This window comes from Myotis daubentonii, chromosome 2, assembly GCF_963259705.1.
Source record: "Myotis daubentonii chromosome 2, mMyoDau2.1, whole genome shotgun sequence".
NCBI lineage: Eukaryota > Metazoa > Chordata > Mammalia > Chiroptera > Vespertilionidae > Myotis > Myotis daubentonii.
The window spans coordinates 51,860,541-51,876,883 of NC_081841.1; the positions used below are offsets into that span (position 1 = coordinate 51,860,541).

Below are 16,343 nucleotides of genomic sequence, written 5' to 3' on the forward strand. Positions count from 1 at the left end.
GCAGGGGGAGGAGGAATCCAATGCAAACTTCCTTTACCAAAGCCACAAAACCTTTATTTCTACAGGGATCTCATGTCCAATTCTCTTCTCTTTCTAGAAAAGACCTTTCCCACTCAGGCCACATCATGGGAGAGGCTATGCTCTGCCTTCTCCCTTTGGCTGGGCTATCCCAGAATGTTTCCTCTACAGGGTCCTGAAGGCTCCTCAGGGACCTAGGAGACCTGCAGTACTGAGTTGCAGGGAAGGAGAGGCAGCTGTGGTCCCTTGGCACCCTCATGTGGTGATGCCTAAGATGACAACCTGCTACTGAAAGTCATAAGGAATTCTGAGTCCAAGTGTGCAGGGTCCGACTTACTTAGGAAAGAGCTGATATGCGTGCCAGGTCTGCTCCACACGAGGGCTTCAGCAGACCAGGCCAGTCATGCAGTCATGTTTGACTATACACTGTCCTTAATTCTTCAGCCTTCCTACGGCTCTTGTTAGCCTTATCTGGGTCCTTGCTTCAGGGTTGCCAGTGCCTTGCTGTGTGGCCTTGGGCAAATTACCTCACTTATTTGCCCTCGGTTTCATAATAGGAAAATGATAAGGTTGGACTAAAATGATGGTTTTCAAATTGTCTTACAGAATTTTAGAAGGTCAGGGGCTAGTGGACACTGCCCCCGTCTATCCTCCATTTCATCCATGGCTACTTTGCCTTTCATTACATTACATGTGGGGCACTGAAAAGGAAAAAAAAGGGGGGGGGGGTCTGGGACTTAAACCTGAGAATTGCTGGCTCCATGAACTGTGTGGTTTCCCTCATGGCTACCTGGCTCCATTGTTCTGGGCTTTGTAGAGACCAGCCAGCCAGAAATTATCTGAATGCAGGGAACGGAGAATGGGAATGGCGGTGGCTAGTGTTTAGTGTTTTTGTGGTGAAGGCGCCCTGGTTCAGTATTCAAGATCAAGCCTCAGTCTTGGCTCCCGCCATCCACTAGCTGTGGGACTACAGACAACCTCCTTTACCCTTCCCTGCCTCAGCTTTCTTATCTGTAAAATGGGCGTGCCGGTCCCTGTCCTGTCTTTCTTACAGAGTCATTGTGCAGATGAAGTAAATGAAGGATTCCTATCAGGGTGTTTTCTGTAAACCGTAAACGGCTCTATAAACTCGGCATACTATTAGCAAGGGAGTTGCTCTTAGACCGCTAACAGAGAGGTCTCTGCTAGAATATATTATGTCACTAGATTCTGTATGCCCAGCTCTAGATGACCAGGTAGTCAGGACATGGATGCAGAGGTACTGTTCTTGAATTCAGCATTGCTGCCTTGGGCCCTGTCCCAGGAGCTTTCTCTGCTTTGGAAGTCTGTTTCTAGGACAGAGGAAAGCTCTGGGTCAGTACTGTGTGCTCTTACAGTCTCTTCCATCAATGTGGAGAACAGAAAATGGGCCCAATGTTGTTGCAAGGAGTAGGAAGGTCCTGCCTTGACATCCAAAATTAGGTTTAAACTCCATCTTTAAGGCCTACAGAGAAGCTGATGCTCAGGTTCCCAAACATCAGGTTCCCCAAAATACTGTTTCCTGAGAGGCTTGTGGGGACTTCCACAGGTGATGATCTGGGGCCTAGATGAAGAGCCAGTGCTGGTGGGGGTCACTGGGATTGCAGGAGGCCATGGCTGGCTTTTTGTCCTCAGACGTCAGGCAGGTACCAGATCCTGAGTTCCTGATGAGGTGATCCTAAAAGATGACATAGCAAAGGGTCAACCTGGGCCTCAGTCCTGTAACAGTGCTATTAGGGGGCAATAAATAGCACTGTTAAAGGTCTGGCAATGTGCCAGACACTCTTAGGGGATGCATTCCTGAGTTTCCTCTTGTGTCAATTACCCACCCCAAGCTTTAGCCTGAATGGCTGGAATAGAGGAAGGACCATGGGCTAACTGGAAAAGGCTAGGGCCTGCCTCCTCCAGATGGCCTGGGCCGCTGCTGCCTACCTCCACTTTCTGCCTTGGATCATATTTAGACTCTCCCCTTCCCTGGAGCCCCAAGGTTAGCCTCCTCTTTCCCTAACCCAGGGACAGGACTGGGGTAGAACAGAGTGAGCTAGTTTGTGCTCAGTACTGTAGAAGTTACATTATAGACCCTGAGGCAGTGTGGTCTAATGGAAAGAGCCTGTGCTTTCGAGTCAGACTTATTTGGGTCTGAATCTCAGGCCTGCCATTTATTAGCTATGAATCTTGGGCCAGCCACAAACTTGCTGAGCTTCTTGGGAAGAACCTCTGAAATATTAATCAATGTATGTGAGTGGCATAGTTTTGTGCCTGACACATGGAGGGCAGGCAGGAACCATGAGAGACTCTTCACTTTCATCTACTTAGGTTCAGTCAAAAAATACTTGAGCCATGACACACCTGACCCTATCTTTCTATCAGCCAGACCAGCCATCACCAAACACTACTTAAGCCCTGGGAACTCTGCCTGGGACCAAGCCCTCACCCTCCATACTTTCTAGTACTGATCTACTCCATGGTATCTCAGGCATAAGATACAGAAAATAAGGAGGGGCGGGGGGCAGTGGTGGCCTTGGGTTCTTGATACTGAACTTTCTAGGCCGACTTACCTGGGTCAATTCCCATTCCTCGTCCTTGGGGACTTGGCTGTTTTTGCCAGTGAAGTGACAGCTCCTAAGGCCCAGAGTGCCAGCACTGGCGTGTAGACACAGCTGCTTCGCGATGTTGTGGCGAAGGTCCCTCTGGGTTGTGTACTCAAAGTACTAGAAGTCAAGACAAGAGGAGGTCTGAGAGACAGGCGGAGAGTTTGCCCACCACCTTCCCAAGCCATCTGCCCTAAGATGCCAACCACAGATGGCCTCTTGGGGAGGCAAGTGAGTGAGCAACGAGACTTCAGTAATTCAAGTGTCACCTTCAGGAATTTTTAACCATATCTGGGTTATACTGGAATAATAGTTAATTCATACTTTTTATTTAATTAAAATATTAACCTTGCTTCATGTTAAGCATTATCTGTGAAGTCATGTGTCTGATATTCTCGTTCTTTTGTTAATAGATTACTAGTAAAATAAGAAAGTTCACCAATGTACCACCTAAAGTCATCATGCAGGCCAGTGGTACAGGGAATTGTTTTAGAATGACTGTCTTCATATAGACAGTCTGTTCAGTGTCCCAAGCCACTCCTTCCCTTGCTTCAATTATGGTTCAAGTCCTTCTTTCTTACCAAACGCTGGGCATTCAGGGTAGATTGAGGAACTCAGGCCAAAAAGGTTACTAGTTATTCCTCAGGAAAGAGCTGGGTCATTGTGGGTTATGGAGTACATTTTCAGGATGCTAGGTGACTAAGATGTCAGGAGGTGGTTGTTTTGGGGTCATTTGGGGTGGTAGGATCACAGTGTTATTTTCTGGGCTGAAGAGGCACTGAAGATAGAAGTTGTATGTAGATGAGGGAAAATGCTCAGAAATTTCCCACGCTTACCCTAAAACATCACTTAGCAGCTGGCATCCTCCAGCAAGCCGTCTCTGATGAACAACCCTCCCCTCCCCCATCCCTTCCTAGCACCCAGCACTGGTGCCCAGCGCTCTCTGTATGTCCCTAATTCAGACTTCAGACCTTGTCTGTCTCTGTCATGCTTTCTTCCTCAGACTGGGAGTTTTCTGAGGGCAGGGATGGGATCTCCTCCTCTCTCTGGATATCCCCCATCCTCGTCCTTCGGAAAGGACTATTTTGAGTGGAGGAAGGGGACCCCGTACGAGAGGAGATGCTCAGAGACAGGCTTCTCTTGGGCCTGCTCAGTAGGGTTGGGCTATATACCTGGTTGCCACCAAGGCCGTGGCAGGCATACATGATGAGGGGCTTCCCTCCGTGGTTCTTCTCACCCACATCCAGGCACTGATTGATACCAAGGTTCTTTATCTGCAGAAGGGGGAGTAGAGAGGGAAACCAGGACAGCATAGTCAGGAGATTTTTAGTTTGTGGTGTCAGGCCCAATTGGAATAAATTTGCATGACTGGATTTCTCCTCTGCTCATTAACCCAGATGCCTGAAGTTAACAGCAAAGTGAGGTGCACAGCCCAGAGGCGGGGCCAGGGCATGCTGGGCCACCTCTTAGGCTGCTAGGTCTGTGGAGAAGTCCTTAGCACATGGGCATTTCCTCATGAGCCATGGCTCTCAAAGTGTGATTCCCTAGACCACCAGCATCACCCACAGATTTGTTAGAAATGCATATTTTCAGGCTCCACCCCAGTCCCACTGAATCAGCAGTCTGTGTTTTAACACTCCTTCCTGATGATTCTGATGCAGGTGAGCATTTCAGAGCGAGTCACTGCTTATAGGCTGTTTGCTCATAAGGATTTTAGCTATCTCTAGAAGCTCTAAAGTCCTCCTTCTGGATAAAGAAGTGTGGAGAATAAAATGCAGTTCTCATTTGTCATCTGTCTGTGGCGAAAGTGGTCTTGAACTTCTCTAGGGGGTTCTGTGATGATGGGCAGGCAAGTTGGTTCTCAGGACTCACAGCTCCATAGAAGGTGGGCTTCAGGTCAGGAATAAACAACTCTGGGTAGATGTTGTGCAAGAACCAGGAAAAGTTACGACAGTGTAGTTGTTCCCTCAGCTGCAGTCGTTCCGAAATGTCACCAAAGGTTTTCTGTCAACAAGACAAACCCCTAAGGATCAGTACCACCAGCCTTGACCTTCTTGCCTGGCTTGAAGTAGTCCAGAGTTCTTGGGGTCACTTTTGCCCAGAATGGGTCTCAGGCTCACTCCTGCTCAGGACCTGTTGGAGCTACTGGCCCAGCCTCACATCCAATCCCAAACCCCATCTTGGCTTTGGGAACTCCACCCGTACCCCCCTTACTCCCTCATCTCCTGTCACTTCCCAGTTAGTGTCCTCCCAGCCCCATTCTGAGCCTCTCAGAGCAAAGCCAGTCCTCCTGGAAGAGGTTCTTTCTCCAAATCTCTTTGCTCTCCCCTCCTAAAAGACACTGGGGCTCTCTGGCCGGGACAACGAAGACTCCTCTCCTCATTCTCTAGCTTCCCTGGGCTAGCTCACAGGGTCTAAGGTGGTAGAAATGGGTGGGCCTCTATCATTAAGCTCTTGACACGGTCTGGGATTCTGTACTTTTCTTCATCTGGACCCTCCCCGGAGGACCATTTCATCTCACCTCTTGGGCCATCTTTGCTGCCTCCATATTTCTCCGGTAGAAAATCTCCTTGTAGCTATCCATCCAGACTTCAGCCAGGCGCACTTGGTTGCGAGCAATGACATTGGTGCCCTTGGGAAAGGTGTGGGGGCTTTTGGTACGGAACACGTGGCCTACCACAGAGCAGGGGATGATCTCCAGCTGGCCCCCACACTGCCACACCTGCCGTAAGAGGACACAAAATGGGGCCTTTAGGAGCTGGGTGGGGCAACCTCCCTCCACCCAGCTCTGTTCCATTCCCAGAGCACCAGACCCCAGGTCCAGGAAGCTCAAGGAAATGCTACTTTCTCTCCTGGAAAAAAGGACAATGAGTAGGCTTCTTCTTAGGCCATGACCACACACACACAATCCCTAGCTCTCTGATACCGGTTCACTCTGATGTAAGCACATTTGCATGTCTGAATGGCCCTCAGGACCCATTTTAGAGAAAAGACAGTTTGGCTAACTTTGGCTTTTTGAGTTGAAAATGTGATTTGGTTGTCACCTGGACCGGTAGCACACTAGTTCCCTAGGACAGAGACTGAAGAGAGGTCAGAGGCTCATGGATGAACCTAGAATCAGAACTCGGGGAGTTATGGGGAATGAGCTGGTGACCCTTCTGTTTAAGCCTTCCCACCTGTATCTCCTCTTTTTAGGTTTCAAATTAGGAGATATGTTGTTCATTTTAGTACAGCAGAAACAGAAATACATAGTAACAGCAGGTATTAAAGATGTGCTTAGTACGTGCCAGGCACTGTGAGAGGTGACTTCACAAATGAGCTCATTTACTTACTAATTACCTCTCCACTGGCATGGGGATTTGTATAGATTTCACGAAGAGGCAATCCTTTGTTCCTAACCTAATCCTGATTTGCCTTATTCCTGGAACCCCTCAGAGTTCTGGGGTCCACCGAAATTTGGGCCCCATCTTCTCCTACAGTATGAAGAGCTTTCTGAACATAGGGCAGGGAAACTCTAAGACTACCAGGGCACATGTCCTCTGACCTGGAAAGGGGAACCTGATTTTTCTAGAAAAAAGATAGTGACTGCTCACTAACCTGTTCCAGGGTCCTCTACCATGATCAGGGTCTAATCCTTTTCTACAGACACCATGAAAGAGGTCTGTAGACGTCCAATGCCTATTACCACTGTTATCCCTTCTTTCTGAGGAGCTCTGCTCAGTAATTTGTTTCAAGTTGTCTAATCTGACTCCCAAAGTCCCATTGTCAGAGGGAGGGAGGGGAGCGGAGGGAAAGCAGAGTCATGCCAGGAAAACAGCCACCTTTTAAGTTCAGTTCCAGATGCTATATTTCTGCTGCCTAAGAGACAGGTTCTCAGGCTGTCCCCTGGGATGTTGTGGTTCCCCCCTCGAAGCCCTCTTCACTCTCACCCGGAAGGACATTTCCACGTTCTCCCCTCCCCAGATCTCCATCTGATTATCATAGGTACCGATGTGCTCAAAGTAGGACTTGGAGATGGAGAAGAGGCCACCAGCAAACGTCGGGGATCTGGAGAGACAGAGGGAGAAGCATGTGCATCTTCTGGGGAGGAAGTGAGAGGAGTGGAAAGCTGGGACTCATCGCTAATGCTTCCTACCCTATTCCCACCCCCTTTCCTGGGATAGACAGCCCCTCTTCCACTAAGTAGTTCATTTAGCAAATGTTTATTGAGCTTTTATTATGTCTCTTTACCTTCTAGGAACTAGATCAAGGAGAGATGTAATTATCATTACTCTCTTCTAAAAGGCACCCATTCATCTATTCAACCAAAGATGTATTAAATACCAGTCACCAGGACCTGTGCTACATGTTAGTTAAGAAAGACAGATCTTATTCACTGAGAGCTCAGTCTCGTTACGTAGCAGACGGTAAAGCTACCATTGTTTGTTTACTTTTTGGCAGCTAAGTACCTGGAGCATAGTAGATAGTTGGTTATTAGAAGCAATGTGAAATTGTTTTTGGACATAGGATTCAAACCATGAATGAATGAATATTATGAGTTGAACTGACCCTATTGTCTTTCAGAGTCCCTGGACCTTGAGGGACTAGAAAGCCACAGTTTTAGTAGGAGTCCAGCCCTGGTACTTAATACTGCATGAGCAACTAGCTTTGGGGAAAATCTGCCAGCTGCTCTGGACAGAGGAAAACTCCTGGAAACAGAATAGGAAGTGAGATGACATCAAGCTCAACTTACACCGAAAGGAGCATTTGGAGGTTACTAGAAGATTCTGGCTTTCAGACAAAAGCAGGGAGGCACAGACCCATACGAAGACAAATTAACAAAAACATCTCATTCCTAGAATATAGATACCGAGTGGCTCAGAAGGGGAGCTGGGCTAAGGGTTGAAGGTGGGGGTAGGGGCCAGGGGAGACTAGGGTTGACTATCAGACACTTAATCAGGAGGTGTTGGTAGCTGTGCCTGGCCAGGCTCTCTTGGACGTGGCTTTGCTGCCCCCTTCTGTTGCTTCTTCATGTAGCCCAGAACCAATCAAGGTGGTTCACACACAGCAGGGGCTCAATCTGTGTTCATTGGACTGATCTGTTAAGGTGACTACACAAGAGCCTGACCTTGGAGTTAACCTTGTGGCTGCTCTTGTTGCCCTGAAGTTGGCTCCTGCAGCTGCTTTCTGGAAGAAATTTTAATTGGGGAAACCCTCATGCTCATGCAGCTTTCTGTCACTGGTTCTGACCCAGGAGTTCTAAGCCCCACAAATAAGACCCAGAAAGGTTCAGAGAGTCCTGGGATTCCAGATTAGCATTTTGGAACTCCTCCCTCCCTCCCTCCCTTCCTCCCTCCCTCCCTCCTTCCTTCCTTATTTCCTTCGTTGCTTCTTGTATGTGCTCTGACCGGGGATCGAACCCACAACCTTGGTGAATCGGGGCAATGCTCTAACCAGCTGAGCTACCTGGCCAGGGCTTAACCTACTTTTTCTTGAGGTTCTTCCTGCCTTGGGCCTGTCCCTTGGCTTTGAAAGGTCTCTGACCCAGAAGCCCCTGACAAATGACCTCTGAGGATAAACCCTATACAGGGAAACTCACTGCAGACCCACAGCCTACAGGCCTACGTCTTAGGATCCTCTGGGTCCCTTCTCTCTCCTCTCAGCCTCCTGTTAGCTTTCAGAGTAAAGGGTACTGCCTGCAGGCCTCCTGGTGGGGTACTATGCATAGTGCTGAGGGCAAGCCATGCACACCACCAGGCAGCAATTTCGCTCCTCCAACACTGGAGCTTTATCTTCCAGCTGTATGGTCCGTAGACACTGTAGCCAGGGACATCAGTGATGGGTGGTGGCCAGGTGCCCTGTCCCTGACTGTGTCACTGTGTGCCTGGCACCCAGCTTGGGGGAGGAGGGCTTTGTTGCTGTACACAACAAACAAAAGACATCTATGAAGCAGTCAATAGGGAGTTCTCATTTCTTTTCTCCCTCTTGCCTTCTCTTTCCCCTCTCTTCTTTCTGTTTCTGCTTCTCCTTCTAATGGAGACAGAGAAGCTGGCTGTTCAGAATCCACGGGATTACTTCCTGTGGCATCCATCTGATCCCTCTCCACTGAGATTCTGGGCAGCATGTGTTAGGACTTGGGCATGTGGAGGGGGAGGAACTCCAACACTCTCTTCCTTTCAAGCCTTCCCTCTTATCTCTGCTTACTGTATCTCCTACCTCTGCTTCCCTCCATCCCAGATATATATTCAGTTGACCTTGGAGTTTCCTGTCCCGTATAGGAAAACAATGACAGATAATCACAAGATACTCTAAAAGCCACTCCCCAACTCAGTTTGGCTGAAATATCTGTTAAAATAAACTTGTGGTTGCCTGGTTGGGTGGCTCAGTCAGTTGGAACATCATCCCTACTCCAAAAGGTTGCAGGTTCGATTCCCGGTCAGGGCACATACCTAGGTTGTGGGTTTGATCCTTGGTCAGGGCATGCACAGGAGGCAACTAATCAATGTTTCTCTTTCTCTCTCTCCCTGCCTCTCTAAAAGTCAATAAAAATATATCCTCGGGTGAGGGTTAAATAAAATAAGCTTGTGGTCTCTAACAACACCAACAGGCAATTGGAGAGGGAAGGGCAGGGTAGAGGTATGAGGGGAAGGTAATGGGTAAACTTTCATGCATCCATCCTATAGCTCAGGGGTTGGCAAACTATGGCCTGGGGACCAAACCTGGCCTGGATTTATATAAGGCTCTGGGTTTATATAAGGATGGTTTTTACATTTTTAAAGGATTGTTTAAAAAGAAACACAAACAAGGAATATTATGCAACAGACTATATGTAACGGACAAACCTGAAATATTTACTATTTGTCTCTTTACCAAAAAGTTCAGGGCAACTGCAACAAACTGCAAACTGCAGAACACTTGCACTATTCTTTTACTACGTTTCCAGTCTTTTCAAAGAGAATGACCTGGGAGCACATGCCACCCACTCTTATTACAATGGCTATTCAACAATGGCCACTACCCACTCTCTCTCCGCACCTCTGCAAACACCAGTCACAGTCTCCTACAAATAGGGAGGAATAGATGACACAGTGTGTAGAGCCCTGAGTCCAGTGCCAGGCACACAGTAAGTGGCAGACAAGAGCAGTCTAGTGCCATGGTTAGAAGCGCAGGCCTGGGTCAGACAGGCCAGGATGGGTATCCCTGTTCCACCTTTTGTTAGCTGTGTAACCTGAGGCCAATGTTTATCTCTAAGAAACTCAATGTTCTCACTTATTATACAGGCTGATCACAGGGGATGAGAATTAGGTAAAATATGTCAGGTGCTCGCTAGAGCACTAATAAATGTTGACCTGAGATGGCCCAGGTCCCTAGGACTAGGTGAGTCTGGGACCATGTAGGCCGGGTTGGGGGCTCACCAGGCTGTGGTCCTTACTTGATTGGGTAAGTCTCGTCCTTGCGCCTCTGCTTTTCATGTGGAGGTAGAGTCTCCCAGCCGAAGGTCAGGCTCCAGTCAAAGTTGCCACGGCTATGGACTCTGCCCTTCGGAACGGGCTTGGAGAACTCAAAAGTGTTAAGGTCGATAGTGACGATGTCTGGGCTCACCACCGCCGTCTCATCCTCGGTGATGCGAGCCAGGAGGGGCTCCAGCCAGCCGTGGAAGCACTCACCTGCAAGCCCAGACCCGGAGACAACTGTCAGGGTCCTGATCACAGCTGAGCCCATGCCCCAGGCCAGCGGGGAGACCCAGGAGGACAAGAGAATTCTCCATCCACTCCCTAGCTATAGGCTGAGAAACACAGGCAAGCTCGCTCACAGCTGTTCAGAGCAGAGATCTGAGAACCGCCTCCTCTCCCCTCCCCCAACCTAACGATGCAGGCAGCTCTGGAGGGGAGAATGGAGGTCTCAGGGGACTCACATGGACTCAGCTGATCCCAAAGCACAGGAAAGGCCCTGGGTGGGTGTCTTCAGATTCCCAGCCTACCCACTGAATCAGCCCCCCTCCCCAAGCGTGGATTTCAGAAGCAGGTGTCCCCCTACGGGGAATATCTGCATCTCAAGCTGCAGCTCCAGTTGTAGAATAACAATCTCTTTCATTTGTCCAGCCCTTTGAGATTTTCAGTGAACTGTGTATATTGCGTTATTTGGCCCTCAGAGTAATAATTCTGTCGGTGAGTAAGGTTGGTATCCTCTTCCCATCTTACAAATGAGGAACCTGAGGCTTGCTAGAATGCAAACCCGGGTCCTCTGGCTTTCTAGGCTTTCCCCAATATATATCACTGCTTTTAGGAGTTATTTTTCCCTGAGAATGGTGGGAGGTGTTTTGGTTTGGGGTGAGGGAGGCTTTCCCGGCTCCAGGTGGCCCTACAGGAAAGCTCCACACAGATCAGTCCCAGTGGTAACAGGAGGCCTCTCTGAGGGGTTGAGTTCAGAACGAGGTACAGATCTGGGGAGAGAGGAATGCTGGGGCTCCGGAGCACACTCCCAGCAACTGGGGGGTGACCAATCGTTTTAGGGTTGTGTGTGTCTCTTGACAAAACACCCTTGGGATTTGGGTGAGAAAGGACTAGAAGAAGCTGGAGAGAGTCCCAAGCCTCCTTCACTCCTAGAACAGACAGGAAGCGGCCTGTTGATGCTATGGTCACAGCTCCTCATTCTGCCAGGGCGGGGTAGGGGGTGGGCCGGACTACACCCAGGCCTCCTGGGTGCCAGGCCAGCACTCTACTCACAGTGGGCGTCCAGGAAGGTGAGCACCTCTGCCTGTGCCACGCTGGCTCCCAGCAGTCGGGCCGTGATCAACCCCTTCCGCTTCTCCTGCCGCACCACCCTCACGATCTGCAGCTGCTTCACGTACTGTTCCAGCTGCTCCTTTAAATACTCTGGAAGGGACAGTGTCATTGAAGTCAGCTCACCGCTTGGTTGAAAACCTAATCCCCTGCGGGCACGGAGCGCTGGCCTCCTGGGCCTCCAGCAGGCCCGAGTCTTTAATCCTCCCACACCGACTGCACTAAGCAAGTCCATGGAAGCAGATGGTGGGGAAGGGGGCGGGGGGGGGGGGGGAAGGAGGAAGTCCTGTGTGTGGCCCAGCACCCTGACACCCAAGCCCACCTGGCCAGGACCCTGGCTCTGCAGTGTCGGTCCGGTGCCTGTTTACCTAGGCACCTCTGATGTCTGAGACAGGACCTCAGGGTTGTGTTTTTTGGTCTAAATCAAGTATAAACTTCCGACAAGGGCTTCAGATGCTCCCCTTGGTCTCTGCAGCCTTTCAGCTGCCATCTTTCAGAGCCGTAATTCCAGCCTCCTCTCCTTTCTACCCCTAGTGACTGTGACAGCTTCCAGTGTCGGCTTCCCTGTCTTCCAGGCTCCTCAGAATAAGTTTGCCAGGTAGAATACACAAATGTTGATTTCTTACTTGCTGGACCGGCAGCAAGAAGTCTTACTCTAATCTCCTTTATTACCTGCTTTGCATGTGGAATATTTTAGGAAATGAGAAGGTGAAGAGCCTCTTTTTAATTAAATTAAAAACATGCATCAAGTGCCTGCCATTGGTCAGGCACAGTGGTGAGCCCAGCTACCTAGGGTGATCAGTAACCTGTCAGAGGAAGTACAGGGTTGAGAGCCTGCAGGGGGAAGGGGAGGGGTCGGGGAGAGCAACCATCCTGATTTTGGGGATGAGGAAAGCTTTTTGAAGGGAGGGGTATCTCTGCTTAGATCTTTCATTTTTTTCTGAGTGGAGGCTTACTTCATAATCCTGTTATTCAGTCTGGAATCCTCAGAGCATTAAAAATAGCTCTACTCTGAAGCAATCCATCTTGAAACATATTCCAAATCTTACTTATGGTTTACTAACTGTGATTTTGGTTTCCCATGCTCTTGTTCTGTTCCTGATTGTGCAATGGAGTTTCAGAAGTGGAAGTGGAGGGGAAGGTGTAAGCGACGATTGTGTCCTTTCTCTTTCAAGCTGTGGGATCAGCCCAGTGCTCAGACCTTGCTCACACAGCGTCCAAATACTTGTACCTACTATGTGCTTTAAAAAAAAATTGATTTCAGAGAGGAAAGCAAAGATAGAAACATCAATGATGAAAGAGAATCATTGACTGGTGCACACCCCACACTGGGGATTAAGCCTGCAACCCGGGCATGTGCCCTGACTGGGAATCAAACCCTGACCTCCTGGTTCATAGGTTGATGCTCAACCACTGAGCCATGCCAGCCAGGCTGAACTAGGTGGTTTTATGTTGACTTTCTTAATATTCTCTATGAAGATTAAAACACTATGAAATAGGGAGTATTGTCCCCAATGTTTATGAGTCAAAATTAGCCTCATTTGGCAGCTTTGGCCCAGCATTCACTTAGTAAACATCTGCTAATTCACTTCCTAGGTGCCTGACACTACCCTGGTCAGGGAGGGGCCTGGTCTGGGTCCTGCCTTCATGGACCTCCCAGACTCATAACCCAACTATAGCCCCAACTGCTGGTTCTAACAGGAAGCAGGGAGGAACCCCAACTAAGAGCCTCGCCTTCTCACAGGAAATTCATGGTGATGGAGATAACTCAGGGACAGAACATCATAGGAAGTGGGTTTTGTGGTAAGAAACTGCAAAGCACTGAGCTGTGAACCTCAGGGGGCCTGAGCTCTACAAGGCCTTTCTCCCATACCTTCCCCCCGGGCTCAGGTGGCTGGACTGGACCTGTGGATTCTGAGCATGAGTGCAGGCCCTTCTAGGGGAGTGAGTCAACCCCTGACAGTCTTCCGGTCACACCCCTGGACCCACTGGACATGTGTCCAGAGCATGGAGACACAGATAAGCCTATCCATACTTTCTTATGCCCCCTAGACAACAGCCTCCTAATTTAAGTTTAGTACCCACCACCCCAACCCAGCTTCATGACTCATGACAGAGGCTGTAAGACTCCTGTGACCTCCAGCACAGATGCCTTATTCAGTCTCATCAATATGCAGATGGCTCCTAAGTCTTCTTTCCTGGCCTTGCCATCTTCACATGGATGTATAACAGAACCACAAACCAAACACGCCCAAAATGGAACTCCAGATTTCCTCCCAAGCTGTACCCCAAGCTCCCCCTTGTCAGTATACGGTACCTGCATCCCTCCAGCTGCTCTAACCTAGGCGTCATGCTGGATTCTACCCTTTCCTCATCCTTGACAATGAGTCCATCAGCAAGTACTGCCAGTTCTTTCTCTTGATCCTCACTGTCACCTCAGGAATAATGTCTTTTTTAAAAATATATTTTTTAATTGATTTCAAAGAGGAAAGGAGAAGGGAGATAGAAACATCAATGATGAGAGATAATCATTGGCTGCCTCTTACATGTCCCCCACTGGTGATCAAGCCCACAACCTGGGCATGTGCCCTGACTGGGAATTGAACCATGACCTCTTGGTTCATAGGTCGATGCTCAACCACTGAGCCATGCCGGGCAGCAGCAATAATGTCTTAACTGGTTTCCTGGCCTCTGTTCTACACCATTCTTCACAATCTATTCTTGACATAGCAGCCACGGTGGACATCAGTTATCTTACAAAACTAAATCAGATCATGTCAGTACAGTGGTTTGAAATTGCACTTAAAAACAAAATCCAGTCCTGGCTGGGTGGATCAGTTGCTTGGTATGTTCTTTGTACACCAAAAGGTTGTGGGGTTGATCCCCAGGGGCGTACGTACAGGAGGCAACCAATCGGTGTTTCTCTCTCTGTAAAATAAAGAAAAACATATCCTCAGGTGAGGATTTTAAAAAACAAACAAACAAAAAACAACAAGAAAAAAAATCCAAATCCAAACAGTAATGGTGGCTCCTCAAAAAATTAAACATACAATTACCACATGGTCGAGCAATTCCACTTCTGGGTATATACCCAAAAGAAGTGAAAGCAGGGATTCAAACAAATATTTGTACACTGATGTTGATGGCAGCATTATTCACAATAGCCAAAATGTGGAAATAACCCCAATGTCCATGGATAGATGAATGAATGAATAAACAAATCCAGTTTATACAAACAATAAAACACTTAGCTAACCCAAAGTGCTCCCCAAGTGTCTCCTCCCGAGTTTCACACAGTGCATTTCCAGACTTCAGGGCTGCCCCTTCTTTCCTTTCCTTCACCTGCTGATCCCTCTACCTTCCCTTCCTACAGCGCCCCTTCCTGGCCAACCCAACCTCCATGCTCCTCCCCTCTGCATGAGGAGCTGACTCACTGAGGGGCTGTTCACTTCTCAACTCTCCAGGTCCTGGGTATGTGTCTGATTTCCTCCCATCCATCTAGCAAATTCCCGCAGGAGGGAGGCTTAGGCTCAGTCTTCCCCAGGGTCAGGGCAGGGCTTTGACATGGGAATGACCTGTGTGGGGCACAACAGACTGATGAGCCCGATGGGCCAGTTTTCATAAGCCTGTGGAGTGTGCCAGACCAGGAGTACGTCTGGCATCTGACCTGGCCACACAAGAATAAAATCTGTGCCCAGGGTTCAGACTCTGAGGTAGGTAAGAAAAAGTTCCCCAGCCTGCCACTGGGCCTCCTTCCCCTGCTCCAGCATCAAACGTCTTGTGTACTTGTGGTCACAGAGCACTGCCAAGAACCAGGATAGGAGGACAGAGAGCATGGACATTGTATTTCAGCAGAGACACAGCTCTTCTCTGTGTGTGTGTAATGAGAGCCAGTTAATCTGATCAAATGGTCAAATGTGTGGAAAATTTTATCCTGCTGTGGACAACAGAGACTTCTGACCATGGATCCAAGTTTGTCCTCTCCCCGCCCCCCCGCCCCCCCTCAGCTGAACATTTCTGAGAGCATCTCAAGAGTCTGAAAGCCCTCACGGTGGGGGTATTTTTCCTAGGGTCCACAAACTCCCTGGAATTACCTGCAGAACTGTGGGTGTGTGCACAGTGTTGTAGCAATTCTGCACTATTCTAGGGAGTGGGGTAAAGCTTTTTACAGATTCTCAAAGAAGCCAGGACCCAGAAAGCTAAGAATGACGTGTTTAGGATTTTCAGGCAGATGATTCCCAGATGCTGGCATTGGCCCTAAGAGAGAGTCCAGGAGACAACCAGAGAGAATGCCCCCTAGGGGCAGGCACTTTGGAGGGGCTATAGTGGCCATTGTAAAGTCCACCCTACTAGGCACAGGCTACTGTGCCCTTTACATGCTGCCTGTGCCAGCCTGGCATTGTCACTTTTCTAGCCTGGTCAGAAGAGTTCCCCAACTGGGCACTTGTACCTTATGGACTAAAAAGATTCTGGGTGACAAGTACAGTTTAGAACTTCTACCCTCTGTGAGTCAAGGGAAGAAGCATCTGAGGGATGGCTAGCATACGTCAGGGGAGAAGGGTTACCAGAGAGCCCAGTTTGAGAGGAAGGGCAGCTGGATCGATACACTCGCTCCCCATCCCATACAGCCATTCTATGGCTGCTCAGGGGCCACTCCCATCTCTGCCAAACTCTTTGCCCCTCCCTTTCCAGAAGCCTAATCTGATGCTTCTTGCCCACCAGACTCCCTCACTGCATCCCTGATACTTGCTTACCTTTGCTTTTTTTAAAAAATATTTTTTATTGATTTCAGAGAGGAAGGGAAAGGGAAAGAGAGATAGAAACATCAGCGATGAGAGAGAATCACTGATTGGCTGCCTCCTGCACACCCTTACTGGTGATCAAGCCTGCCACTCAGGCATGAGCCCTTGACTGGAATTGAACCTGGGACCCTTCAGTCCACAGGCTGATGCTC

The 16,343-nt window shown here is 49.0% G+C and overlaps 1 protein-coding gene across 7 annotated transcripts in view; it reads right to left on the reverse strand.

The window, feature by feature from the left end:
- Positions 1–32: 32 nt before the first annotated feature.
- Positions 33–16,343, reverse strand: part of GALNT6 (polypeptide N-acetylgalactosaminyltransferase 6) — a 31,152-nt gene continuing 14,841 nt past the window's right edge. For 5 of the 7 annotated variants that reach the window (XM_059682901.1, XM_059682905.1, XM_059682902.1 and 2 more), the window contains 8 exons: positions 11,333–11,482; positions 10,039–10,273; positions 6,557–6,674; positions 5,149–5,349; positions 4,500–4,631; positions 3,800–3,901; positions 2,595–2,747; positions 33–1,714 (listed from right to left, as the gene is read on the reverse strand). In XM_059682901.1, the coding sequence (XP_059538884.1) occupies positions 1,601–1,714; positions 2,595–2,747; positions 3,800–3,901; positions 4,500–4,631; positions 5,149–5,349; positions 6,557–6,674; positions 10,039–10,273; positions 11,333–11,482 (1,205 nt within the window). In that variant the 3' untranslated portion in view covers positions 33–1,600. Of the gene's footprint in view, positions 1,715–2,594; positions 2,748–3,208; positions 3,406–3,799; positions 3,902–4,499; positions 4,632–5,148; positions 5,350–6,556; positions 6,675–10,038; positions 10,274–11,332; positions 11,483–16,343 lie in introns of those variants that run through there. The other 2 variants (XR_009451211.1, XM_059682906.1) reach the window with 2 other exon arrangements.